We start from the raw sequence: 27815 nt of genomic DNA, 5'->3' as shown, positions 1-27815 counted from the left end.
AGGGCAATTTATATAGGGTCTCCTTGACCAATGGCCACACCCTAACTCTCAGCTGCAAGCCCACCAAAAACCACTCCCCTGTCTCGTGCTCAGAGCAGCTGCAAGCACAGGAAAACAAGTTGTTTTCAACTTGTTTCAGGGTCTGGGGGTCCACAGTCCCCAACATAGGATTACTTACCCACACAGTTCTCCTGCCTCAGCCTCCTTGGTGCTGGGTATACAAGGATGTACCATCACCAGTGGCAGGATATGGCCTTTAGACTGAGACCCAACAGGTGGACAAACAGAAAGAGTATTCTAGACACAGGGAGAAAAAGGGGGCAGAGCCTGGAATCAAAGGGCAAGCCATTGCGACGACTTGCTCATAATGAACACTCCAAAAGTGATGCGGTGTCACCTCCATAATTAGCTGATTTCAAGGTCACAGTAGGTACTTTAACCCAAGCTGGCCTTGAATTTGAGATTCTCTTGCTTTGCCCTCCTGAGTGCTAAGATTATATATAGGTGTGTACCACCATGCCCCACTCACAAATGAACTTTTTTGGAGAGAGTCTCATGTTTGGGGCGGCCTTGAACTTGCGATGTAGCTGAAGATCACCCAGAACTTGTGGTCCTCCTGCCCCTACTTTCCAATGTTGGGCTCACAGGCATGTGCCACTGTACCTAGTAAGACACAATCCTTCCGGAGCTAAGCCTTTATCTGGTTGGCGTAGATTCCCAATGGTATGTCCTTGTCTGATGTTTTAATATTTGTGCATTTTATTATAAAGAAAAATGTTTTCTTACCATTAGTTTAATGGCTAGAGCTTATTTTAGCAAAACCAAATTAATAAAAGGAAATCATAAAAATCATTTAATGTGTTATGAATGAAAAATATTTTTAGTTGACACATACAAATCTCATTTTTGCTACCTACCACTTGAAGATTCTCTGCTTGAGTATGCTGCCCTCTGTTCAGTTCTGGCTAAATACATGGGACAGAGGGGTCTGATGGAGTGAAGGCCCAAAGAGACAAGGACATCTGCATATCTGCACGCTTAGGCTTGGCAAAGAGAGTATAATTGTAAGAACTCTGATCAGAGGACAAACGGTGATCCAGTGGGAAAATCCCTGGGCATCTAATGTCTTGTTTAGGTATATCCACTGGTCCTGAGTACTTAGAAATATGAATGGGAAGGGAGTCTCCAGATTGAGCCTTTCTGGTCTATTTCAGAAAAGAAGGTTGGAGGAGAGAGTGGTACATGACCCAGGTTTTATAACCTGCTAAAGAGGAGGCTGCCTGAGAACATTTGTTTTCGCTGTTTTCTATTTTTTAAAGTTTCTTTTTATTTATTCTTTGTGTCTTTCATACCATGTCTCCCAATCTCACCCATCTCCCCCTCCCCCCCCAAATAAAATTTGAAAAGGGGGGGAAAAGGAAGAAAGAGAGAATCTCGTCATGGGAGCGGCAGTGTGATACAGTGAGTCACGCAGTAAACCCTTTATCCATAGATTTCTACATGTGGGCATTCATCCCAAAGAATCACTGGTCTGGTTCGAGGCCCCTGCTCTGTGTACACCATCGCTGCTGGACCCTCACTGGGATTCTTCCTGGACATCCCATTGCTGGCCTGTGTCATGGAGTCATGGAGATCCTGCAGCTCTGGGTCCAAAAGACTCACACACACACACACACACACACACACACACACACAACCTCGTGCTCCAGTAGATCACAGATGGGGTGGATGTGGGCCAACATGTAAGCCTGGTTCTGGGCCTGGGTAGATGCGGGGTTGGTCAGTCCGCCAGCTCTTCCCTATCTTCACCACCAGGGGGAGCTCTCCTGCATTGCCCTGGCTAGTTCACCGCTTGCAGCTATCAGCAAGAGGTGGGGCCATTTCTGCCACTTTCACTCCTCAGGGTCGGTTCTCCCACACCCATGCCTTCGGGGCCAGCTCTGCTTTGTTGTCCAGTGAGGTGCAGGGACCACTCTCCAGAGTGCTGCAGCTGGTGGGGGCCAGGAACAGCTCTCCCACCTGCCTCAGGCATGGATGGGGGAGGAGGGTGTCTCTTCTCTGCCCGTGCTGCTATGTGACGGATGAGTAAGGGAGACAGCTCTCTCATGCTCACAGCCTCGGGGCTGGCTCATTTGTCTAATGTTTGAAAATGAAAGGCTTCCTCTCCACTATTGTGCTCTTACGGTAGAGGGGAGGGGGGGGGCAACGTGCCCTGCTGTGGTTTGCAATCTTATGTTGGATCTATGCAGTTGAGATCATATATGCAGATATCTTTTTAAAATTATTTTTTCCAGTATTAATGGATCAATGCATGCTAGCAAATGCACTACCACAGAGCTATATAACCAGCCTGCCCCCATCATACATTTACTTAATTACTTAGCTTACGTTAAAAAAATATGTATAATGTTGTGCCTGCATATATACCTACCTGCCAGAAGGCAGCACCAGATTTCATTATAGACAGTTGTGATCCACCATGCTGAGAATTGAACTCGGACCTCTGAAGAACAGCCAGTGCTCTTAACGTCTGAGTTATCTCTCTGGTCCCCTTAGTTTACTTTTTGCTTTGAAACAGAGTCTCCCTACGTTGCCCAAGCTGACCTTGAACTCATTCTATAATCCAGGGAGGCTTTGAACTTGTCCTGAATAGCTGAGATTGCAAGCCTGTGCCAACCGGTGTGGCTGGGCATCTCTTGAACAAAGGCAGGATGGTTACTAAGGACGAATGACTGACAGGCTGTTGCTTCTTTTTGTTTTTTTTTTTTTTGACAGGCACCCTCCTGAGCCCTCCCACCCACTCATTATCTGTTGTAAGATGCTCTGAACAGAAACACACGCAGCAAGGAAGCCCAGGAAGCCCCCAGCTATCAGCTCAGGAGGTCCTGGCAAGGGTGAAGTACTGCCTACGACCACAAGAGGGAGCTTGGGTGCAGCTCTTGTTGCAAGTAACCCTTGGGATGACTATCAGCTGGACAGGAAACTGGATTTGCAATCTGCAAAAACACTCTGAGCAGAGAGCCCGGATAAACTCTGCCTAATTTCTGCCCCCACAAAAACTGCGTGAATGTGTCGTATAGATGTGTTCTCATTATCTGTAAATCTGTGGGTCAATTTATTATGCAGAGATAGAAAAATCGTGTAACTATAAAATGAAGGCAGGGTCAGTAAGAAGGAACCAGGACCAGACAGATTGTATTTGTGATGGGAAGCAGGGAACACAGGATCACCCAAGGAAGACAAGGGGCCTAACCACATCCTATTTCTTAACGAATGCTGGCATTTGTAGCCCCACCCCCACCCCCCCACACTCCTCCAGGGTCTTACTATTCCTCCCTGCCTCCAGATTGCCACATAGCTTGAACATGCGGATCCTACCTCCTGTATCTCCCAAATGCTGGGATTGCAGGCATGTACCAGCAGACTCAGTTTATACGGTGCTAGAGACGGACCCAGACCTTTGCACACACTCTGCTACCTGGCTCGCACGCAGATGAGAGACAGCCTGTTTCCAAAGCTATCTGAACTGGGACCGACCTCCCAACGTGTCTCTTAAACTTTCCAACAGCGCTAATTCAACAAAGGTCTAACTTCCATTTCCAACACTGCAGAGGTTGGGGAAAGAAGATCAAGAATGAGGGCAGCCTGGGCTACAGAACGAGACCTTGTTTGTTTGTTTTAAAGGGGGCTGAGTTAGGGCGACTATTGTGATGAAACATTATGACCAAAGCAACTTGGGGAGGAAAAGGGGTTATTCCGTCTGTGCTTCAACATCACAGTTCACCAAAGGAAATCAGGACAGGATCCTGGAGGCAGGAGCTGATGCAGAGGCCATGGAGGGTGCTGCTTACTGACTCGCTCCCCGTGGTTTGCTCAGCCTGCTTTCTTATAGAACCCAGGACCACCAGTCCAAGGGTGGAACCATCCAACATGGACCTAACCCTTCCCCTTCCTATCACTAATTAAGAAAATGCTGTACAGACTCTCCCACAGCTGGGTCTTCTGGTAGCATTTTATAAATTGAGGCTCCCTTCTCACCGATGACTAGCTTGTGACAAGTTGCTACAAAACTAACCAGTACAACTGACCCCTTACCAACCTGACGCAAAAACACATCACTGTAAGGCACAGTCTTTCCTTTCTCATTCATCACTAAGATCTCACATAAATATAAATAGCTGCCGGGCAGTGGTGGCACACGCCTTTAATCCCAGCACTCGGGAGGCAGAGGCAGGCAGATCTCTGGGAGTTCGAGGCCAGCCTGGTCTACAAGAGCTAGTTCTGGGACAGGCACCAAAGCTACAGAGAAACCCTGTCTCGAAAAACCAATATATATATATCTTTATAAAGAAGCCCTAAAATTAATGTGTTTATAAGTTCAAACACATTAAAAGTTCAGTCTCTTTAAAACAGCCACTCTCAGCTGGATATGGTGGCGCACGCCTCTAATCCCAGCACTCTGGAGGCAGAGGCAAGCAGACATCTGTGAGTTCCAGAACAGCCAGAGGTTTGAAAAAAAGACCATTTCCAAGAACCAGAACAACAACAAAACCCAAACAGCCAATCTCTTTTAAAATTCAAAGTCTTTACAAATCCTAAGTCTCTCAGCTGTGGGCTCCTATAAAAAAAAAATCTTTAAAAAAAATTAAATACTTGCTTACTTCAACCAGGGCATAGTCACAATCAAATCATCAAAACCAAACTCCAATAACTCAACTTCTACTGTCTGGAATTCTTTCACGATCTTCTGCGGCACAGGGGGCACCGTCGCTGTGGCGCCAGCAAAGCAAACCCTGTGCCCTCTGCATTGAGGTGGAGACTTCCTGTGGGTGGATTGTAACTGAGTTATTGAGTGCCAGCCACTTGGTGTAGAATGGATGCATAATATAGACGACAAGAACAACAAAAAGCTGGTCAGTGCCCAGCTAGGGCTGCCAGACAGTGGGATTCCGCTGGGGTTTCTGTAATCATGGCCCTAAAATCAGACGTGCCACACGTGGTAGTACACCCCTATAATTCCAGCACTTAGGTGGCTGAGGCATGGCACCATGAGTACCAGGCCACCTTGGAACAGCCGTGCTCCCCACCATGTTAAGAAGAGACACTGCGACAAAGGCAACTTATAAAAGAAAGCATTTAGTTGGACTTGGTTACAGTTTCAGAGGGTAAGCCCCAGACCACAGTGACAGGGAACATTGACGCCCAGCAGGCAGGCAGGCCCCAGCTGTAGCAGTAGCTGAGAGCTCACACCTGAGACGCCACAGCAGACAGAAGAACACCGAGTGGAATGGTGTGGCCCTCCTCAAAGCCCACTCCTGTTGTTTTTCATTACATTCAGTAGCTGCCCCTTAAGCAAGTGCTATCCTAATCTGCAATTACAGCCCGGCAGCTACCACAGCTACAGGTAGCCTTTGAGCAGCTGTAGTCAGTGGAGATTCTGTTCCCTCACAGACCGGCTCAGTCACTGCAGCTAAAGGGCTTTACCTAGATCTTTATCCCTCTACAGAACTCAGGATTCGAAGGTTGAGGTGAAATTCTGCTCGCTCAGAGAGACCGATTAGCAAGTAGCTAACCTCCTCTCCAACTCGTGACTCCCCCAAAACAGCTCGCCCTTCTGCTTAACCCCCACTTAAGAACCTTAGCTACACATGGTTCCTCCCTACCACTTCCTGCAGCTAGTTGCTGACTCGGCCTCCTGAGCCCAGGTTAATCTTCTTTACCCAAACAAATGTAATGCACGCATCTTTGCATCATTAAATATTCCACAACATAAACGAATGGAACGCATCTAAAATTAATATTCCACAACACACTCCTTCTCCAACAAGGCCACACCTATACTCATTCTTCCTAAACAGTCCACCAACTGAGAACCAAACATTCAAACAGATGAGCACATAGAGACCATTGGCACTCAAACCACCACATAGGCAAAATGAAGGATAATTCCTGATATTAGCCTGGGACCTCCACATACAGGGACACGAGCGTGCTCATGGAAAGCACACATGCAAGCCATGCATAGACCCACACACAGCAACATGGAGAAAAAAAAATAATAACGTAATCAAATCCGAGGATGTCTGGAGGTGACCATTGAGTTTTAGTATCATCTGATTATTTGACAAATGAGCAAACTGGGGTGTGGAACCACACAGAAGTCTGGAGGTGTAGCTGGGAGGTAAAGAGTTTACAAATGTGGCTCGGTGTCTGGGATAGACAGAGGGGTGGAAGGTATGGGGAGGTAAAGGAGGAGAGTGCACCCCCAGGGCAAATGGGGGGCCACACTCCATCAGACAGCTCACCTCTCCCCACCCTTCGTGATATTTTCACTTCAGTGAGTGACAGATATCAGGGTGGTGACTTTTTTGAGCTTCTGTACACATGCAAACACGCACACACACAAAATTTGCCATGTTGGGGATAAAACCTAGGGTCCCACATATTCTAAGCAAGCACTCTACCACTAAGCTACATTCCTAGCCCTCATTTTATCTTTTGAGACATTCTAAGTATGTAGCCCAGGCTAGCCTCATTTTTTACAATCTCGCCTGGGCTTCCAGAGTGCTAGGGTTAGAAGCCTGGGCCACACAGGCCAAATTTGACTTTTTCATTGTTGCTTTTTTTTTTCCATTATTGTATTTTTTGTTGTTGTTGTTGTTGTTGAGATAGAATCTCATTAAGTAACTAACTCAAGGCTAGACTGGAACTCACTGAGTAGGCTAGCTTTGAACTCACAGAAATCTACTCGCCTCTGCCTCCTGAATGCTGGGATTAAAGGCATTGCCCACTACATCCAGCCTACTTTCATTTTCTAAATCAGAGTCCTGGGAAGCAGAAACCAGGCAGGAGTCATAGCGCCGGGGTAACCTCCATGAATTTACCAGATTTAGCAAGTGGTGACCGCCAGCTTTATCCTGGCTCGAGGCTGAGGCTGGAAACAGTCCAACGGGGGCAAGGACTACTCTGAGTTCAGTCTGGGAAGGAGTACAGGAGCACAGAAATCAATCAGGCTAAGGTTCAAACACAGCGCAGCCATGGAAAGTGCCGGGAAGGGAAAGGACAGGATGTTAACTACACATGCCACTGGCAGCCATGGGCATCGGGTCCGGAAGATATCCTGGAGAAAGTGATCACTGAGCCAAGAAGGCATTTCCCCAGTTTACAGAAAGAGCTGCAAGGACAGCCTGTCCTGTGGCACACAACCCCCCAACACACACACACACACTGCTTCCCTGAGTGTCTACCCGAGCCTGCCAGGAAGCTTCCAGTAACTGTTTCCCGGCTCCTCAGATGACACAGACCTTCCTACTTATGACTTCAAGTATGATTTCAGCAGGCTTGAGCAAGCGGGGAAACACCATGTGCCTCCAGGGAGAGAAATCTGGCTGCCACCTCCACTCTTCCCCTCAGCATCCACCCATGGGCTGGGAGTGGGGGAAGCTTATGGGGGGCCTTCCTGCCACACGGTCCAGAACACTACCATCTGGCCCATCCTGCTTGGCAAACACTGGTCTATATCCTCGCAGACTGCACTGCTCCCCTGCCCTTGAATTCCACCTCCAACAGACCTTCAAAACTGCCCTGTTCACTCTAGCTGCCCCCTAAAATAAGTGTCCTTGGCACAAGGATTGTGTCTTCCCGGTAGCAAGTCTCTGGCGACGTGCTGGCACCTCAGCGAATTCGAACCTTACACATGTTGGGCAAGCGACTATGTGACTGCGCCTCCGCTTCCACCTTCTACTGTGAGAATAATGAATTGTAAGGAAAAATGAAAGTTCTAACACAACGCCCCGCAGCACGGGAAACGCGGTGGGGACCTCACCAGCAGCGACTAAGTCTGGACTAGGACTGGTTTTTGAAACATGTTAACACTTCTAACTTGATTTTCCTGTAAGCAGGGTCTCCTAGCCCCGCTTTCACCCAGGTTAGCGCACACGATAAGCGCGGGACCCGCGTTGGGGGAGCTGGGTAGCTCCTCTGCACCCGACCCCTAGCTCCCTCGGGCGCGCGGCAAGTCACTTGTGGGCAAGCTTCCCGGAACAGGCCCCGACCCGGGCGCAGACCCTTTGCGCTCAGCCCGGTGCGCTCAGTCCGCGCGCCGTGCGAAGAGGGGCGTGACTCAGCGCGGGGGCGTGTGCAGGCCGTGTTCCACGTGCAGGAAGAGGGATGCTTGCAGACTGCGGGGCGTGCGCAGCCTGCGGGGCGTGTGCAGGAGGCAGGGGCGGGGGCGGGCAGGTGGTGCTCCACCTGGGCGGAGCTTTTGCACTCGCCCCAACTTCTTTCCTCTATAAAGTCCCCGGTCCACACGCTTCTTTACATCACCCCTTCTCCTAGCTCTCCAACTTTGTTCTTGTACGATTTTCAGCCGCCGCCTCTACTCATCATGGACCCCAACTGCTCCTGTGCCACAGGTAAGGGGGACTGCTGATTGGGCTCTGCAACCCGAGTTTCTGGGAGGGCCAGATAGGCTATTTTGGGCCCCTTCCCAACAAATTCTGGAGAACCCCCTCTTTTAACAAGCCCTTGAGATACAGTGGCTCACCCAAGCTGGAGCAAGGATTTGCACCTGAGTTCCTTGGGGAACTCCTGCGTCTAGGTGCGCTGGGTCACGCTCACTGCTCACTCCCTTGTTCCTGCAGATGGATCCTGCTCCTGCGCCGGGTCTTGCAAATGCAAACAGTGCAAATGCACCACCTGCAAGAAAAGTAAGTTGGATCCTCTCTACCGTTTACTCTCCGCTCCCCATTGGTCCCTAGCCCGCCCTCCCATCCCGGTAGCGTCCAGGTGGTGTGCCTCTCACGGTCGACTCTTTTTTTCCCCCAGGCTGCTGCTCCTGTTGCCCCGTGGGCTGTGCGAAGTGCTCCCAGGGCTGCGTCTGCAAAGAAGCTTCAGACAAGTGCAGCTGCTGTGCCTGAAGTGGGATTTCCCTTCATCTGCGTGTAAATAGAACAATGTGTAGAAAGTAACTTTTTTTTACAACCCTGGTCTGTTTTCCACACCTCTTTCTATAAAACATGTAACAGATAATAAAAAGCGTTGACTTGATTAACTATGGTTGTCTTTGTGTGCATTGGAACTAAGGGACTGGCAGAGAGATTGAAACGGAACTGCTAAGGCTTGGGCTCTGGGCTCAGATGTTAGCCTGTGGCTTGGACTGGTCAGGTTGCCTCTCCGGCGTTTATCCTGGAAGTGATGAGCAGCGGGATGCACTTAGTCCCTCTGTGCTAGCTCTTGTCTGTTAGGTTTAGGCGTACTAAAACCAGATGCTCTAATGAGCCATACCCCAACCCCCTAGATGTTTATTCTGGTTTCTCTCCCCTAATTCAGTTGGATTTTTAGGCTTAAAAGTGACTTAAGTACCCAGACTCTGGTAAATAAAAAGCTACAAAGAATCAGAGGAGCCGAGTGGTGGTGCACGCCTTTAACCCCAGCACTCGGTGGGAGGCAGAGTTTGGAGGCTAGCCTAGTCTACAGAGCGAGTTCTGAACTGGCCATCAGGGAGTCGTGTGGTGAATCCCATTTATAATCCCAGCCCTTAGACTGAGGCGGGTGAATCTCCTTGAGTTGGGAGGCCAGCCTGGTCTATAGAGCGAGTTCTGGGACAGCCAGGGCTACATAGAGAAACCCTGTCTCAAAAAAAAAAAAAAAAATTATAATTCTAGCACTTGGGAAGCAGAAGGATCATTGAAATTTGGAATTCAATTTTAGTCTCAAAATTTGGTAACCTTTGATTTTGAGACAAGATCTTACTGTGTAGCCCAAACTATACTTAAACTTGTGATCCTCCAGTCTAGACTCCTAAGTGCTGGAAATACAGGCTGGGCTCAAAATCTGTTTTTAAAAATTCAGTAACATGAACAAAATCTTGAAATTGCAAGTACTATGTATCCAAGGGGTGTGCCTTGCAGACGGAAAACTAAATGGCACAACGTGTCCAACCTGGACCTCCCATGAGGACCTGCCCGTCTGGTGCACAGGGACACCGACAGGGTCATTCCCATCACCCCCGATTTCAGAGAGCACAGTGACCTGAGTTGGCTGTCAGTCTCTGGAAGTTCCCCTCAGGATCAGGAAGAAACTACCCCTCACTCATCCTAACCCCTGACACCTTAGAAAAGCAAAGTAGAAGGCGCCCAACATCTTCCCAGGAGCAAGGCATCTAGGTGGAGTCTACAGTTTGGAGGATGGGTGGTACTCTTTTAGGAAGCTGTAAGGACCTGAATGACTCAATTAAAACCAACGGTTAATGCCCCTGGTTATTTGTTGAACTAATGCAATTTGGTGTCCAATCAAAGGGAAAGATGAGTTTCTTGGCCAGGAGTCAGGACCAAACTTGTGTGAAGAGTAAGTTTACAAGGCTGGCTGTATTTCTGGCTGCCAGGAAGTTCTAGTTGGCAGCCAGCTTCCCCACTTACTGGTCGTGTAAGCTGGGCAAGTCAGTGAACATCTGAGAGAACCTATGGTTATGTCCCCAGACCGAACCCCTCAGATGCTGGTACCCCGTTGCCATGGCACTCGGTAAAAACCTAGATGCTGACAACCACGTGCTCCCAGCTGCCGGTCATCTGTCGCACATTCCCAACCGTGGAGGGAGGCTCCAGACCAGATTCTGCTGGTCCAGACACATCGACACCCAAAATGGCTTCGGGCTCATTAGAAGCTTATTACAATGAGAAAAAAGGATAGGGGCAGGTGCCACGCCGGATTAAAATATACCCACGTTAGGGAAGAAAGAGATACCTTTGCCCCTGGAAACCTCTCCTTCCCATTTAGTGCTCTAATGTCAAGCGCCTCGCACGTGACTCATAATAATTAAAACACTATTATATGTATGCCCACGTCCTAGTAAAACCCAGAACTCTTAACGCTATCATTGACCAAGAGGGCTTGAGAGCAAGAGCTCCCCTGCTCATTCACTGCCTGCCCCTTACACTTTGACGATTCGCTGATGATGGTGGAAAACCCGCAGATTCGGTTATGAGTCCTCTTTCACAGAAAGGAGAAAATATTCTAACTAGAGATTAATGAGGAAGGAGCTGACTCCTGGCTGAGGCTTCATACATCAGGCAAGTGGGAGCATTCTATCCATGCGGACTGTCTGGAGAGAGAGTCCCACGTTGGCCAGCTCCAGAGTGGGCACAGAACTGTGTGGGAGAACACTGTGGCATGGAGGCTGGGGAGAGAGCCTCGCTGACTGTGGACCAGGTAAACGTGGATGATGAGTACAAAGCCCCTGTGATCAGGATGCTGCCCCGGCCTCCTGACAGACACCAAAGCCTTGCTAACTTCTCGTGTGCTTTGATCTTCTCTTAGCCTAGTGACGGAGCAAATGTGAGTGGACTTAAGCTGTGTGGGACTGTGGTATATTGCATGTTCGGGGTGGTTAAAATTTTCTTATCTCTTTATTTGAACATATCACCTAAATTGATTCTTCCTGGGGTGGAGGCAGCCCCAATTTCAGATCTGTGATCATGCAGTGAGTGAGGCAGACCAGCCTGTGGGCATCCAGAATTTTATGCATAGGACACATAATTTGATTACACATGCCCTCAAGTCCTGAAAATGGAGGGAAAGGCAAACCTATGTGTTCTGCTAAAGAGTCTGCTCTGTTTCCATATCCTGCCTACCCCCTCCCACCCACCCTTCCTCCGTCCACTGTCTGAGTAAGAGAAGCACTCTGAGCTCTGCACTCAGGAGATGGAGCAGAAGTCCAGGGCAATTTCACTAGCCTGAAAAGTGAGACTCTGTCTCAAACAAACACAGAAGACACTGCTTTAAAAAAAAAAAATACCTTTTTTTTTTTCCTGAGCCAAATATGCTCAGTGAGGGAGCATTGTCTGGAATGGTGAAGTTCGTTGTGGGAGAGGCTGCAGGAACTTTTTTAGATGGAGAAGAAAAGAAGGTCGTGTCAATTTATTTGGGGTTGCATTAGTGGCCTCAGGCAGGTGGGACACAGCAGAGCAGGGAAATCTCTGTCACCTACAGCATTTTAGCTTCAGAGTTGCTGGAGGCGAGATGTCATCTAAGCTTAGTGCCAACAGTTTCGTCTAACAGTTGTGAAGATATCAAGTCTGACACAAAAGCTAAGATAAGGCCTGTAATTCCAGCACATGGGAGGCCGAGACAGTTGGATCACAAGACTCAGTTTCCCAATAAATCAAAACATTAAAGAGCCTAAGATAGCCCAAGATAATTTGGGGCTCTTCACCCTCAACATTCCATTTTAGGGTCAAGCTCTCGTCAGAAACCATAACAAGCATGCACATCCTCAGAGAATAATCGTTCATACCCTTATTTCCTTTTGCCTGGATGGAAGTGGAAGCAGGGGACAATGCCTCTTTGAGATCAAGGACCCAAGGCAAATACTGGCATGTGTGAAGAGAATTGGAGTCCCGAGTCACTGAGCCCTGAGTGGGCCTGGCCTAGCCCTGGCCCTCCACCACTTGCTGCATTTCTTGCCTCTGACTTCAGCTCTCAGCTGGCTTTCTCCTCCTCATGGGCAGCTCCTGCTCCTGCGTGGGTGCTTCTCCTTCAGGAAACCGAGGGTTGATCAGGAAGCAGGAAGCGCCCCGTGCACAGGTAATGGGAAACTGAGTCTCAAAGAGTACAGACCTGATGCTTTAGAACATTCCTTCCTTGAGTGCACAATTTGGGAATCTGACCTCCTTTGTTTCTGTATGTCCTTCCTGACTCTAGTCTTTCAGCCTTGTTCTGGATTTAGGTGGTGCTGATCAGGTTAGTAAGAATGTAACCTCAGAGATTTTCCTCAGTGTATCCTGACAGAGTGGATGGATGGATGGATGGATGGATGGATGGATGGATGGATGGATGGATATAGGTGGATGGATGGATATAGATGGATAGATGAATGGATGGTTGGATGGGTGGATGGATGGATGGATGGATGGATGGGTGGATGTAGATGGATGGATGGATGTCCTAATAAAGACTCCTGTGGGCCAAGTGGGGTCAGGTGTGTTTTCTTTTGGGAGACAGGGTTTCATGAAGACTAGGCTGGCCTCAAACTTGCTATTAATCTTAAACTTTAATCCTCCTAACTCCAATCCCAGTGTGTTGGAATTACAGACATGTACCACCTAACCTAGTTTATGCCATGCTGGGAACTGAACCCAGGGATTTGTGCATGCTAGGTGAGTACTCTACCCTGAGCTACACTCCTGATGGGGAATCTTTGCCAACCAATTATCTTTCATAGGTGGGACCAAGTTAGGGTGTGGCTTTCTGGGACCTGGAGACGGCCCAGGGTCTCTCTCTGTGGTTCCCTCGCAGCACAGCTGAGCTTGGACTTCTTGTTCCTGTTTCGTGAGTCTTCCCCTTATAATAAATAATTGTTTTATCTTTTAGCTAGCCTGGTTATTTCCCAAATAGAGCTAATTTCTACACACTTCCAGACCCTTTTCTTTTTTAATGATTCCGGGGATGAACCCCAGAGTCTCACACACGTTAGATAAGCTTCCCACCGCTATCCCCCTTCCCAGCCAGTGTGTTCCATTTTTAACCACTGCACCATCTCTCCAGCAGCAATATGTTCCATTTTTAATTGAAGGTTCAGCTTGTTGTTCACTTGGTCTAAGGCATTCAGGAACTAAACAACAAAGGGTCCTATACACCCACCTCATTTGCCTGCCCCAAGCACCAACAGGTATGGTGAGACACACACATATCTGTATCTTAACACTTGGAGAACTGAAGCAGGAGGATTGTCTCAAGTTCAAGGCCAACCTGGGCTATATAGCAAGTTACAGGCCATTCTGAGTTACAGAGAGAGAGACCCTGCTTCAAAGGCTGAAAAGGAGAGGAGGAAGGAGAGGAGAGAGAAGAGGAGGAAGAGCTGGGCCTGGTGGCCCAAGTCCATTATCCTAGCTACTCTGAAGACTGAGGCAGAAAGGAGGATTTCCAGCTCAAAGTCTAGCTAGATAGCAAGGTCAATGCCAGCCTGGACAACTTAGAGCCTGTTTCAAAACAAAAAGAATTTAAAAGGCTGGGAATAAGGCTTAGGTAGAGTGCTTGCCTAGTAATCAGAAGGTCTTGGGGTCAATCCTCTCTATAAAAAGGGGGAAATAATACCATACAAGAGATCTAAGGGCCCAAGAATTTGTTATAGACCCTAGCTTTGGTAACAGATGATAAAATAAATAAAATGAAATAAAATAGTGAAACAAGTGAAAGCATCAAGTACAATACGAATTTCATCTGGTCCAGCAGAAATATCTCAGCATGCATCCAGAATACAATGACCAAAAGACAGAAAAATAAAGGAGTTACAACCACGATACCCTTGTGCTAGGGCATGCCTCAGCCTGACTTCCACACTAGGAACCCGCGGTTCTCGCCAGTAAAGGACCACTGATGTTTCTGCTTGCTGCTTGAGTCCTTAGAATTTGTCCCTAATCCAGGCTAAAATCCACTGCCCTGTTCAAGTCTACTTCTTGCCTACTTAAAACCAGTAAAACCATGGAATTTGGAGAGGAAAGAATCTTCCGACACTGTCCAGACAAGAATTCTATTTTTAATTTTCATCTTTAATTAATTAATTATTTAGTTTTGGAATGGATCTCATTTGTGTGGCCCAGACTGGCCTTGAACTCATAGGGAGCATCGGCCTTTGCCTCTTAGGAGCTGAGATTAAAGACTCAACCTCAGCCAAGAACTCTATAATAGACAAAAATTTCTGTCCCAAATGAAGTTCTTTGGATCTTCCCACACAGAGGACATTACTGTGTCATTTCCTAGGAAGTGTCATGAAGAAGTAGCAATGCTGAGTGGTGAGTAACCAGTGGGTAGTCAGTCTCTTGGCTCTTTGCTAATGGAAGGACGCTGAGTCTAAACCATTAGAGGAAGAAGAGTCTTGTGGCCTTCTCAGCATCTTCTGTGCCTATGCATGAACCTGTGTATAAAAGGCCAGTGTCAGAGAACTTGTGACTTGAACATGAATATTAGTGTCAGGCAGTACTGGTTCACAGCCCCATGCTCCATTGACTGGCTGTTTGGCCTGAGCAAGCCACCCAACCTTTCTGAAGCCCCCCTCCTTGTGTGTAAACAGAATTTGCCTCTCTAAATAGGCATTAAATGAGAAATTGGTTTTTCTTCTGGTTCTGGCATCATAACCATATCACACTCATGGCCAGAGTGTTACAGCACACACCTGAAATTCCAACACTCAAGAAATCGAGGCAGGTTCAGCCTGGGTGGCATAGCAAGACTCTGTCACAAAACAAAGATCAGCAAAGCCTCACTAATCTGTGCAGGACTTGGTGGTATCCTCGAACACAAAACCTTGCCCCACTGCTTCCTCAGAAATGAACAGCTTTTTGGTTTTGTTTTTTTTTTTTAAGATTTGTTTATTATGTATACAACATTCTGCCTCCGTGTATGTCCGCACACCAGAGGAGGGCGCCAGATCTCAGTACAGATGGTTGTGAGCCACCATGTGGTTGCTGGGAATTGAACTCAGGACCTCTGGAAGAGCAGCCAGTGCTCTTAACCTCTGAGCCATCTCTCCAGCCCCCATGGCTTTTTGTTTTTGATACAGTTTGTTTCTCATACAAACAATGGACTTGCAGAGGGGCCGGTGGCTCTAGAGCAGTTAAGCAGCTGCCCATGGTCATTTGGCTCAGAAGTCACGGTGTACAGGAGCTAAAGCCATAACGGTCCTCTCACCCTCTCTCTGACAGAGCATGATGTCACTCCACTCTAGACCCTGTCTGCCTGGGTGGGTGGCCAGCTGGACAGGCTTTCAGGACCCAACCAATTTTCCTCTTCGCTAGAGAGGTGGAAAATTGTGTGGAGGGAGCCGGTTAATGACCCAGTGCCTCTCCCATTACAGCTTTTATGCCAGAATTAGATTTCAAACAAAATGGTACAGGTAACAGGGGAGGGCATGACACTCCAGTTGGTCTCCTAGGCTGTCTGTTGAGACCCTACTTACAGAGATGCGTGGTTCATAATAACAGCTATGGCCCTTTCATAATTACACACAGCAGATGGGATATTTGTTGATGCATTTGCAAATGATAGATGCCAGACCTGTTATGCTTAGCTGGGTATCTGTCTGTGTCATGTTCATCTACCACATACATGACCGTGTGACTTATGCTCCAAAGAGTCATTCACCCCTGCCAAAATATTCTGTGGCCCACCCATGCTAGGGTGGGATATAAAACCATGGGCAAACGTCATTAAACATGCAGAACCATGCCTGCCATTTCTGTAGTCACAGTACCATGTGGTACAAAGCATCAATCCAGATTTTCTTAAATATATTTAGGTGTGTTTATTAGTTATGCTTACATACATTTAAGCAAATTTTTACTAAACACAAGCATCAGTGTTATTTCAGATACAGAAGAAAGCTAAAGAAAAAATGGATGTGTGTAAAGATACACCCACATAGACATACATGTATTTCACTCATAAACTGTGCCTGTCAGCGACGCATGATAATATATTCCTGTAGTCTTAGCCCTCGGGAGGCAGGAGGATCTGTAGTTTAAAACAAATTTGGATTATATGAAAACAGCCACAAAATATTGCTTTTGTCCCGGCCCTTAGTCGAGCTGGAGAGGAGTCCGGCTGTAGAAATGTTTCTGTCCTAACAGACGCAAGGGGGTCTCTATCAAGAACACCCGTTAAAGGGGAGGTCCATCAAGAGCAAAAGGAGCCAATGGGATTTCAAACCCTGCACAGCCACCCAGGTCTGAGATACTGAGCAAGTGGCTTGAACGCAATTAAACAGGGCCTGACAGCAGAACAGTCAGGCACAATGAAAAAAATAAAAATAAATCGCCACTTCTTTTGCTTTGTGTCTAATGCGGTCCCTGGATACCACCTAAAATGATCCCACTGGAGAGAGGGAATCCCCTATTTTCCACAATGTCCTGGAGTAGAGCCGATAGGTTGAGGTGTGCCGGCCGCCAGCCCCACACAACGTACCTAGACTTCAGGAACGGAGACTGGATGTGTTAAGATGAGATGTGTTGGCCCTGTTGCTGTGTCCCAACGACTGTGATAGGGCACAGAGGGACAATGAGGACCGGGAAAGTTCATAGTCAAGGCTAATCTTTTTTACATAACTGTCTCTTGGACTTCTGCTGCTTTCGATTCAGAGAAATGATGACCGGGCTCGGAGCTGCCCAGGAACTCCCGGAAAAGAGAAACTGAGAACATAGCTCCTCCTATGAGTTTAGGGAGAGAGTCGCGGGGCTCCGGGGTGAGTTTTCGCTAGAAGAGATCAACTGTAATCTCGGTAAAAACACTACAGGGACATGATGTAGCACACATCACACAGCGGACCCGCTGTGCACGCCAGCGCCCTAGGGAGCTCTGCACCCCGCCCGAAGAGTGCACTCGGCTCTGCCAAGGACGCGGGGCGCGTGACTCAGCGAAGGTCAGTTCAACCGCTTGCTGTGTGCAAACTCTGCGCACGGACCGGTCCCACGACTATAAAGAAAGCAGGCCGCCCGCTAGGCGTCAGCACGACTTCCAGCAGCCTGACTGCCTCCTAGTCATTTGCTCCACAGCTCCAGCTTCACCAGATCTCAGAATGGACCCCAACTGCTCCTGCTCCACAGGTAAGAGACGCCCAGTTCTTCGTCTTTAGAATTGCCAGTTAGGATCGCAGACCGGATTCCTGCAGTCGTGGAGGATGTAGAAGAGTATTGGCGGGAATAGCGCCTTTAGCTGGAGATTCATTCTAGTTTATTTTAACGTCCCATTTTACAAGCACCTTCCTCTATCCTTGGAGTATGAATATTGTCCGAACGGCTCCTTTGTCGAGGTTGGAGGCAGTATTTAGGCGCACAAATGTCTGGCTCCTGATCACCCAGGTAGCGGGGGGCATCTGGATAGAGCCCCAGACATTATTAACGGTATTATGAATTGCCTTAACTAGGAGAGAGGTGAGGGTCCTTTGTGTCTAGGAATGGAAGACACAAGCCCTACGCTACCCCTTGAGAGATGAAGCTAGACTTCCTGGAGTCCTGAGTTGGATTTAATGAACTGAGCTGGGCACATAGTGTTGGCCCCGGCTAAGATCCTGCATTTCTCTCTACTCATTGCTGTCTTTTTTCTCCTCCACAGGCAACTCCTGCACCTGCTCCAGCTCCTGTGGCTGCAAAGACTGCAAGTGCACCTCCTGCAAGAAGAGTGAGTGGGGAAAGATAGCTGGGGTGGGGGCTACAGTTCAGCGGGAACCCACAGAGAGCTGGCTCTGAGAAATGTCCTTTGCTGCCCAGGGCAGTTCAACTCTTTCTCCAAGCACTATGCCCTCTTCTAAGACAACCCCTCCCCCATCTTGTTGGACAGGAAGCAGGTCTTCAGTAGGGTCTGTATGACAGGGGGTCCTAGGACACCAGCTCTGACCTCTTCCTCTCCTTTGTTTCCAGGCTGCTGCTCCTGCTGTCCCGTGGGCTGCTCCAAGTGTGCCCAGGGCTGTGTCTGCAAAGGGGCTTCTGACAAATGCACGTGCTGTGCCTGATGGGAGGACAGAGGACAGCACAGCTCCGAGGTGTAAATAGTGTGGACCAACCCGAAGTTTTTCATACAGCTTTACCGCGTTTATAAATCTGCTTTTTCTATGAAATATGTGAATAAAAAGCCAATTTGTTTCGACCTCTGGTTTTCTTTGTGTGACTTTGAAATAAGGAACTGGGATGACCGATGAACTTGATTTACAGGGATCTGGTTCTGGTCCCTTTACCTCTTCACCTCCTGCTCCAAAGGAGGGGGGAAGTGTCTTAGGATAAAGCCGAATTATGCCATGAGCTTCCTCTCAAAGGAAGACAGCAGCTATGTGCCGGGTTAGGAGAGTGCAGGTGTTGATGCTCAGTATCCCACCCTCACAGCACAGAAAAGTCCCTATCTCTCCACCTTCTCTCTCTGTTCCAGTGTTAGCGCCTCACATTGTGGGGTAGATGAGGCGGTACTGAGAGGAACACAGGCTGTCTGGCATGCTAGTCAGGGGTTCTTAACACTGAGCCTCTTTATGTATTCTGCTGGAGAGATGTTAGAGGGTCTTTGATGACTGCTTTGACACAAGATCTCAACAAGTTTCTTAGGTTGGCCTAGAATTTTGCAACCTAGTCTGGCCTTGAATTTTTAATTTCCCTGCCTCAGTTTCCCAAGGGCTTTAGACTGTGCACAAGGCCATATAAATGTTATGTAGAATCAGGTGTGGCTTGTGCCTGTAAGTAAAAGCAGGATGGTCTGGGTACTAGACAGCCTGAGCTACATGGAACCCTATTTCAAAATAAAAGGGCTCACATAGTGGGACAACCCTGTTGGATCCTCAGAGGTTCTCAATTGTCCTTTTCTCTTTGGGTGTGTGTCTGTAATCACATACATGTGCTTGTGTGTGTGTGTGTGCATGCACATGAGGTTGTGTATGTGTGTGCATGCACATGTGCTTCTGTATGAGTGCATATGTGTACACACATGTGATTCTGGTGAACATGGAGGCCTGAGATTGACATAGGAAATCTTTCTCTATCACATTACAGCCTTCTTCTTCTTCTTCTTCTTCTTCTTCTTCTTCTTCTTCTTCTTCTTCTTCTTCTTCTTCTTCTCCTCCTCCTCCTCCTCCTCCTCCTCCCCTCCTCTTCCTCCCCTCCTCCTCCTCCTCCTCCTCCTCTTCCTCCTCCTCCTCCTCCTCCTCCTCCTCCTCCTCCTCCTCCTCCTCCTCCTCCTCTTCTTCTTCTTCTTCTTCTTCTTCTTCTTCTTCTTCTTCTTCTTCTTCTTCTTCTTCTTCTTCTTCTTCTTCTTGAGACAGGGTTTCTCTGTGTAACCCTGGCTGTCCTTGAACCTTGAACTCACTCCATAGACCAGGCTGGCCTCGAACTCACAGAGATGCACTGGCTTCTTCTTCCCTGGTGCTGGGATTAAAGGCCCAGCCTCCACCTGATATTTTTGAGACAAGATCTTCAGCTGAATTTTAGACCTTGCTTTATTTCTGCCAGGATGCATGGCCAGCAAACCCATACACCCTCAGTTCAACACTGGGGTGACAGACTTTTACCATCACTCCTGGCTTTTCATGCAGGAGCTGGGGATTCAAACTCAGGTCCTCAAGATTGAGCAGTAAGCACTTTACTCATTGAACCACATACCTAACCCCTACAGTTATTATTTTCTATGCACCTCAAACCTGATGTTTCTCAAATGATACTATTGGTTAAAAAAAATGAATTCTAAGAGTTTAAAAACCAGATATTGAAGATTCCACAGGAAAACATAAATATATGAAGACGCAGGGAATCTACTGTAACCAGTCCTCACTGCTGCTCATGGAGTGACTGTGTGCATACATCTGGAGCTGCACTGCCCAGAGATCAGGAAGGAGCTCAGGGATGGAGCCCAGCAGCACTGGAACACCCCCTGGGAGGGCTCCATTGCTGGGACTTGGGTGCATATTCCTTGCAAAGTCAGGATGAGTTTCCACTTTCAAATTCCAGCCTGTGACCAGCGATTGGAGGCAGTTGCCCACACATGTAATCACCTGACTCTAAATGAAGTGCTTTGCATCAAAACCGTCCATGGACTGGGAAGGGCTCACTGGCTATAGCTTGTCTATCGGGAGCATGGACAGTATAGGACAGAGACAAAGGACTGTGTCTCTCCTCTTGAGGCCAAAGGCAGAGGGCTGGGGGAGGGAGGGGAGACAAAGACAGGCAATGTGTAAGAAGCAAAGGTGACATCAGCAAACACCACCACCTCCACTGAATTTTCTAGGACCAGAAAAGAGAAGCTGAATGACTGCACACAGATTAGAGCTGAGTGCAAAGCCCTGCCTCCTGCGAGCCACCCAGGGGCCTGCTCAGAAGGCCAGGTGCACTCTGCAAGCAGAGATCACACCCTGGGGAAGCCTGCACTCAGCTCAGCCACACCCAGTAGTGTGATGAAGGTCACAGTTCACCTGCTCTGCAAAGAGTGCTGTGGATTTCAATGGGCCCAGTGCAAATTTGTTAGCTGCCAGTCTGATTCTGTCCTAACTCACTGCCCAGTGGGACCTGAGCCTCCTCAAATTGTTACTTAGGACTTCCAGCATGGTGTAAGGTACCTGGCATGGGCCTTAGGATGCTAAGTTCCCAGTTGACACATGACCCAGCCAGAGATTCTTAATAGTTTGTTTTTACTTTGCATGTTTGTGTGTATGTGTGTGTATGCACATACATGTGCTTGTGTATGTGTGTTTGTGCACACACGTGTGTGTGTGCACATACATGTGCTTGGGTATTTGTGTGTATGTACATATTCATGGGCTTGTGGTGAATGTGCAAGCCTGGGGTTGACATAGGGAATCTTCCTCAATCACTTTACAACTTACTTTATTTACTTTTGTTTTAAATCAAGACTGGGTTTCTCTGTGTAACATAGGAGACTGTCCTGGACTCACTCTGTAGACCAGGCTGTTTGTGAACTCACAGAGATCCACCAGCTTCTGCTTCCCTAGTGCTGGAATTAAAGGGCTGTGTCACCCCTGCCTCAGCTTCGACCTTACTGTTTGAGACAAGATCTTCTGCTGAATTTAGGACTTGCTTTATTTCTTCTGGGTGGATGGCCAGCTATTTTGGTTACCCACCACTCTCCACAAACCCTAAGCTCAACATTGGGGTGACAGACTTGTACCACCACTCCTGGCTTTTCATACAGGAGCTGGGGATTCAAACTCAGGTCCTTAAGATTGAGCAGCAAGCTCTTTACTCATTGAGCCACACACCTATCCCCTACAGTTATTATTTTCTATGCAAGTCAAGCCTGAAGTTTCACAAATGGTATTATTAGTAAAATAATTAAATTCCAAGAGCATGAAACCCAGATTTTAAAGATTCCACAGTAAAACAATAAACATATGAAGACGCAGAGAATCTAACGTACAGTCCTCACTGCTGCTCATGGAGTGACTGTGTGCATACATCTGGAGCTGCACTGCCCAGAGATTAGGAAGGAGCCCAGGGATGGAGCCCAGCAGCACTAGACTGCCCCCTGGGAGGGCTCCATTGCTCGGACTTGGGTGCATATTCCTTGCAAAGTCAGGATGAGTTTCCACTTTCAAATTCCAGTGGTGTGACGCTGGGCGGTGGTGGCACATGCCTTTAATCCCAGCACTCGGGAGGCAGAGATCTGTGAGTTTGAGGCCAGCCTGGTCTAGAAAAGCTAGTTCCAGGACAGGAACCAAAAGCTACGGAGAAACCCTGTCTCGAAAATCAAAAAAAAAAAAACATTCCAGCGGCATGACCAGGGATTGGAGGAAGTTGCGCACGCATGGAATCACCTGACTCTAAATGAAGTGCTTAGCATGGACTGCGGAGGGCTCATTGGCTATTGTTTAGTCAGGAACACATTTTGTTTATCTGTTGCACGGAAAATGGAAGACAGGGAGAGACAAAGTCCTGTGTCTGTCCTCTTACTGGGTACAAGGGAAATGAAACCAAAGACGGGGCGGGGACAAAGACAGGCCATGTGGTAGAAACAAGGGTGAAATCAATAAACATTTCTCCAACTCACATTTGCATCTCCAGATAAGGTAAAGAGACTTTGGGATAACCAAAGTGACCTCCATAGTGCACGGCTGAGTGTGAGAATTGTTCCTGACTAGGTTCTTGGAAATCTAAGAGGGAGGGGATGCCCAGAGAATTTGCTAAAACAGGCCAACAGACGCTGGAATGACTGCACACAGCTTAGAGCTGAGTGCAAAACTCCACCTCCTGTGGGCTGTTTGAGGAAGTCCCCACAAGGAACATCTGCTCCTTGTGCACTCTGCACTCAGAGACTGCGCTCATCTGGAAGATTGCACTCAGCTCAGACACACCCCTTAGTGTGACTGTGGGCACCAGGTCACTGCTGCTGCCAGGAGGCGGGGCCGTTGCACCTGACCCAGTGCAGACCTGGAAGCTGCCAGGCTTCTTCTTTCATAAGGCCACGGGGGGGGGGGGGGGGGGGCTCAACCTCTTCTAAATGTTGCTTAGGTTTTCAGCCTGGGGTTTGATACCTGGGATGGGCCTTAGAATTCTCAGTACAGACCGGGCCTGAGGCCAAAGAGGTCACATCTTGGGTTTTGAACTGAGTGAATTCACTTTGTTTTCTGTTGCTTTCTGGTTGAGCTACTGAAGGCTATCTAGCTTTGTTAAAGTTCAAGGACTGAGGTATAGAGTTCATATCCCCCCCACACACACACACTAACCTTCTCCCTTCCAGGACAACATTGGTCAGGTGCTGCTGGCTGTATCCAGAGGTCTGTGCATACCTGGGGTGGCTCTAGGGTAGGTAGAAGGCTGAGGAGGAACCTTTTGGCAAATGAAAACCTCGGGTCATATCCTAAATCGCTGTCATGCTGAACTGGCTCTTGCAGGTGTGACTTTTCCTTTGTGGGTTAAGACGAGAGTTGGTGTGCCCTTCTGCAACGAGGGAGCAGAAGAGTGGGTACTCACTGTGCGTTCTGCACAGCACAGACAGCTACAGGCCAGCTGAGATGTGGGGGCAACGTCTGCACACAATATATGCACACACATGGTGGCCTTAAGTATAAAGTGAGCAGGCAGATTCCCGGGCTTCCATGTGCCTCCTAAAGCCTGACTTTGTGCTGGTTCCATTAGATCCCAACTCATTTTCATTGGAAAAGGACCCAACTGCTCCAGCGCCACACTGGTAAAGGTCTTCAGTGGACACATTTCCATTTCTGAATAAAGTGGGCTCCTTGCCATGGGTTGCTGGTTCTCTCTCTCTCAGAAGCCAATTGCTGGTTCATGCTCTCTCTCTCTCTCTCTCTCTCTCTCTCTCTCTCTCTCTCTCTCTCTCTCTCATTAGCTTCATCTCACTTTGAATCTTATCAAGCTTCCATTCAGCTGAAACTGGTTGCTGACATTGACTGTCAATTCCATTGTGTTGACATCGGTTGACATTGGCTGACAACACTGAATACCATTCTGTTCCCACTCCAACATTTCTGCACTATTCTTAGGTACCAAACTAGACAGGTCAATTGGGATGCAAACCCTAAAGTTCATATCTGGGCTTTCAGGGCAGTCAGTGCCCAGGTCTTCATTAAAATGCCCCCTCATTGCAGCATGGTACTGTAGGCACATCATTCATATTCCTACCTGGGAGGTCGATGCAGGAGGATCATGAACAGATCCCCACACCTGCCTTAGGTGGTACAAAAGAGAAACATGGCCAAATGTGCTGTAGGGCTGGCTTGGGAGAGACAGAAAATGCAGAAGGACTCAATGCAGGTGATAGCAGCAACCATGCTCATCAGAGCTCAGCAGTTAGGGTGCGTGACTTCGTGTGACTCAGCAAAGGTAAGTGCAACTGATTGCTGGGTGCAAACTCTGCACCCGGACCGGTCCCAGGACTATAAGAAAGCAGCTGCCTGCTAGGGAGCACCATGACTTCCAGCAGCCTGATTGCCTCCTAGTTCCTTGCTCTGTAGCTCCACCTTCACCAGATCTTGGAATGGACCCCAGCTGTGCCTGCTTCACTGGTAAGAGACACCCAGTTCTTGCTGTTTAAATTGCCAGTAAGGACCTCAGACAGGATTCCTGTAGTAGTGGAGGGTGAAGTTCAGAGTACTGGTGGGAATAGCAGCTCTAATTGTAGATTCATAGTAGTTCATTTTAGTGTTCCCCTTTGCAGGAACCTTCATCTACCCTTGGACTATGAATATTGTCAGAATGGCTGCTTTGTCAGGGCTGCAGGCAGTATTTAGTCGCACAAATGTCTGGCTCCTGATCACCCAGGTAGTGGGGGGCATCTGGGTGAGCCTCAGGCATTATTAAGCATATTATGAATTGTCTAGACAAGGAGAGAGGTGAGGGATCTTTGAGACTCAGGGCTCAAAGACTCAAGTCCGACTCTACCTTGTAAGAGGGGGAGCTAGGCTTCCTGGTATCCTGAGTGGATTTAGTTAACTGAGCTGGGCACATGGTGCTGGCCCCGGCTCAGATCCTGCATTTCTCTCTACTCACTGCTGTCTTTTTTCTCCTCCACAGGCAACTCCTGCACCTGCTCCAGCTCCTGTGGCTGTAAAGACTGCAAGTGCACCTCCTGCAAGAAGAGTGAGTGGGGAAAGATAGCTGGGGTGGGGGCTACAGTTCAGCGGGAACCCACAGAGAGCTGGCTCTGAGAAATGTCCTTTGCTGCCCAGGGCAGTTCAACTCTTTCTCCAAGCACTATGCCCTCTTCTAAGACAACCCCTCCCCCATCTTGTTGGACAGGAAGCAGGTCTTCAGCAGGGTCTGTATGACAGGGGTCCCAGGACACCAGCTCTGACCTCTTCCTCTCCTTTGTTTCCAGGCTGCTGCTCCTGCTGCCCCGTGGGCTGCTCTAAGTGTGCCCAGGGCTGTGTCTGCAAAGGGGCCTCTGACAAATGCACGTGCTGTGCCTGATGGGAGTGCAGCGCAGCTCCCACGTGCAAACAGTGTGGACCAACCCGGATTTCTCAGACAGCTCCACCCTGTCAACTAAACTTCCTTTTTTTATGAAATATGTGAATAAACAGTCAATTTGATTTTAACTCTGATTTTTTTTTGTGTGTGTGACTTAGAAATAAGGAACTGGGTGACAGATGAACTTGATAGGACAGGGATCTGGTTCTTGTCCCTTAACCTCTTCAACCCCAGCCCCAAAGGAAGGGGAAGTGTGCTAGAGTAAAGTCTAATTATGTCATGAGCTTCCTCTCAAAGGAAGACAGCAGCTGTGTCTCGGGTTATGTCTATGTCTCTGTGTGTATGTGTGTAGATACATAGAATCCCACCATCCCGGCACAGCAATGGCTCAATCCTTTATTCACATTTTCTTTCTAATCCAGTTTAAGCTCACACTGTGGGTTATATAGGGATGGAGAGTTCTGAGAGAAACACTGGATCTTCACACTGAACTTTTTTTTTTCTCTTGGTGGACAGATGTTAGACGGTCTTTGATGTTGGCATTGACACCAGATCTCAACAAGTTTCTTAGGTTCGTCTAGAATTTACAGCCCAGTCTGGCCTTGAAGTTTTGATTCTCCTGCCTCAGTTTCCCAAGGACCTTATATTACAGGACTAACTGTGCTCCCAGGCCACTTAAATGTGATGTAGAATCAGGTGTGGCTCAACCTGTAATCCCAGCATTAAGAAGCAAGAGCAGGATGGTCCGCGTACAAAAGAGGCTGAGCTACGTGTGACTCTATCTCAAAATAAAGGTGCTCACAAATTGGGACACCAACCACACAGATATCTCATCCTTAGAGGTTCTTAATAGTTTGTTTTCACTTTAGGTGTGTGTGTGTTTATGCACACACATGTGCTTGTGTGTGTTTGATTGTAGATGCACATTTGCTGTGTGTGCACATACATGTGCTTGGGTATTTGTGTGGATGTACACACACATGGGCTTTTGGTGAATGTGGAGGCCAGAGACCAGAGAGCACTCTACACCTTTCTTTCTTTTTTTCTTTCTTTCTTTCTTTCTTTCTTTCTTTCTTTCTTTCTTTTTTTTTTTTTATCAAGACAGGGTTTTGCTGTGTAGCATAGGACCCAGTGTAGAAACTCACTCTGTAGACCAGGCTGGCCTCAATCTCATAGAGATCAACTAGCTTCTGCTTCCTTAGTGCCAGGATTAAAGGCCTCTGTCACCAACTCCCCAGTGTCCCCCTCTTTTTGAGATAAGATCATCTGTTGAATTTAGAACTTCTTTTATATCTGCCAGACTGGGTGTCCAGCTATTCTGGGTACCCAGCTCACTCCACCCACCACTCGTGGCTTTTCATGCAGGAGTTGGGGATTCAAACTCAGGTCCTCAAGATTGAGCAGCAAGCACTTTACTCATTGAGCCACATACCTAACCCCTACAGTTATTATTTTCTATGCACCTCAAACCTGATGTTTCTCAAATGATACTATTGGTTAAAAAAAAAAAAAAAAGAATTCTAAGAGTTTGAAAACCAGATGTTGAAGATTCCATAGGAAAACAATAAACATATGAAGATGCAGAGAATCTAATGTAACCAGTCCTCACTGCTGCTCATGGAGTGACTGTGTGCATACATCTGGAGCTGCACTGCCCAGAGATCAGGAAGGAGCTCAGGGATGGAGCCCAGCAGCACTAGACCTGGGTGGCCTCCTTTGCTGCGATTTATGTGTAAATTTGTTGCAAAGTCAGGATAAATTTTCTCTTTCAAATCTCAGCAGCATGATCAGGGATTGAAGGCAGCTGCCCAAGTATATAATCTTCTGACTCTAAATGAAGTGCTTTGCATAAAAAAAAAAAAAAAAAAACAAAAAACCTGTCTATGGACCGGGAAGGGCTCATTGCTATAGTTTTAGGCCAAGAAGCTGTGCTTGTCTATCTACTGCATGGAAGAGACAAAGGACTGTGTCTTCTCTTATTGGATACAATATACTGGATACAATAGAAAAGAGACCAAAGACAGAGGCGGGGACAAAGACAGGCAATGCATTAGAAGCCAAGGTGACATCAGTAAACACCCCCACCACCTCCACTACGGAATTTGCTAGAACCACAAAAAGAAGCTGAATGACTGCACACAGAGCTGAGTTCAAAACCCTGCCTCCTGCCAGCTGCCCAGGGGCCACCTCAGAAGGAACATCCTGGCCAGGTGCACTCTGCAAGTAGAGACTGCAGCTGGGGGGAAGCTCGCTCTCAGCTCAGCTTCAACTAGCTGTGTGATGAAGGTCACAGTTCACCTGCTCTGCAAAGAGTGCTGTGCATTTCAATGGGCCCAGTGCAAATTTGGAAGCTTCCAGTCTTATTCTGTCCTAACTCACCGCCCAGTGGGGCCTCAGCCTCCTCAAATGGTT

The 27815-nt window shown here is 47.9% G+C and overlaps 2 protein-coding genes across 2 annotated transcripts; both read left to right on the top strand.

Annotated features, from left to right (window-relative positions):
* The first annotated feature begins 8255 nt into the window (after positions 1–8255).
* On the top strand, positions 8256–9048 carry LOC130863684 (metallothionein-2). The gene is made up of 3 exons (XM_057753882.1): positions 8256–8414; positions 8643–8708; positions 8827–9048. Exons 1-3 carry the CDS (start codon positions 8387–8389, stop codon positions 8916–8918), a joined length of 186 nt encoding a protein of 61 aa, XP_057609865.1. The 5' UTR covers positions 8256–8386; the 3' UTR covers positions 8919–9048.
* An 8383-nt stretch (positions 9049–17431) lies between these two features.
* LOC130863517 (metallothionein-1) lies at positions 17432–18633 on the top strand. Its single transcript, XM_057753564.1, has 3 exons — positions 17432–17594; positions 18103–18168; positions 18408–18633. The coding sequence occupies exons 1-3, from the start codon at positions 17567–17569 to the stop codon at positions 18497–18499; spliced, it is 186 nt and encodes a 61-aa protein (XP_057609547.1). The 5' UTR covers positions 17432–17566; the 3' UTR covers positions 18500–18633.
* The last annotated feature ends 9182 nt before the right edge of the window (positions 18634–27815 follow it).

Source organism: Chionomys nivalis, chromosome 21, assembly GCF_950005125.1.
Source record: "Chionomys nivalis chromosome 21, mChiNiv1.1, whole genome shotgun sequence".
Lineage (NCBI taxonomy): Eukaryota > Metazoa > Chordata > Mammalia > Rodentia > Cricetidae > Chionomys > Chionomys nivalis.
The sequence above is the reverse complement of the archived record's forward strand: the minus strand, read 5'-3'. Positions and strand labels throughout refer to the sequence as shown.

Coding starts and splice junctions, on each gene's coding strand:
- LOC130863684 (XM_057753882.1), top strand. CDS start 8,387: ATGGACCCCAACTGCTCCTGTGCCACAG. Junction 8,415..8,642: donor CAACTGCTCCTGTGCCACAG/GTAAGGGGGACT, acceptor TTGTTCCTGCAG/ATGGATCCTGCTCCTGCGCC. Junction 8,709..8,826: donor ATGCACCACCTGCAAGAAAA/GTAAGTTGGATC, acceptor TTTTTCCCCCAG/GCTGCTGCTCCTGTTGCCCC.
- LOC130863517 (XM_057753564.1), top strand. CDS start 17,567: ATGGACCCCAACTGCTCCTGCTCCACAG. Junction 17,595..18,102: donor CAACTGCTCCTGCTCCACAG/GTAAGAGACGCC, acceptor TCTCCTCCACAG/GCAACTCCTGCACCTGCTCC. Junction 18,169..18,407: donor GTGCACCTCCTGCAAGAAGA/GTGAGTGGGGAA, acceptor CTTTGTTTCCAG/GCTGCTGCTCCTGCTGTCCC.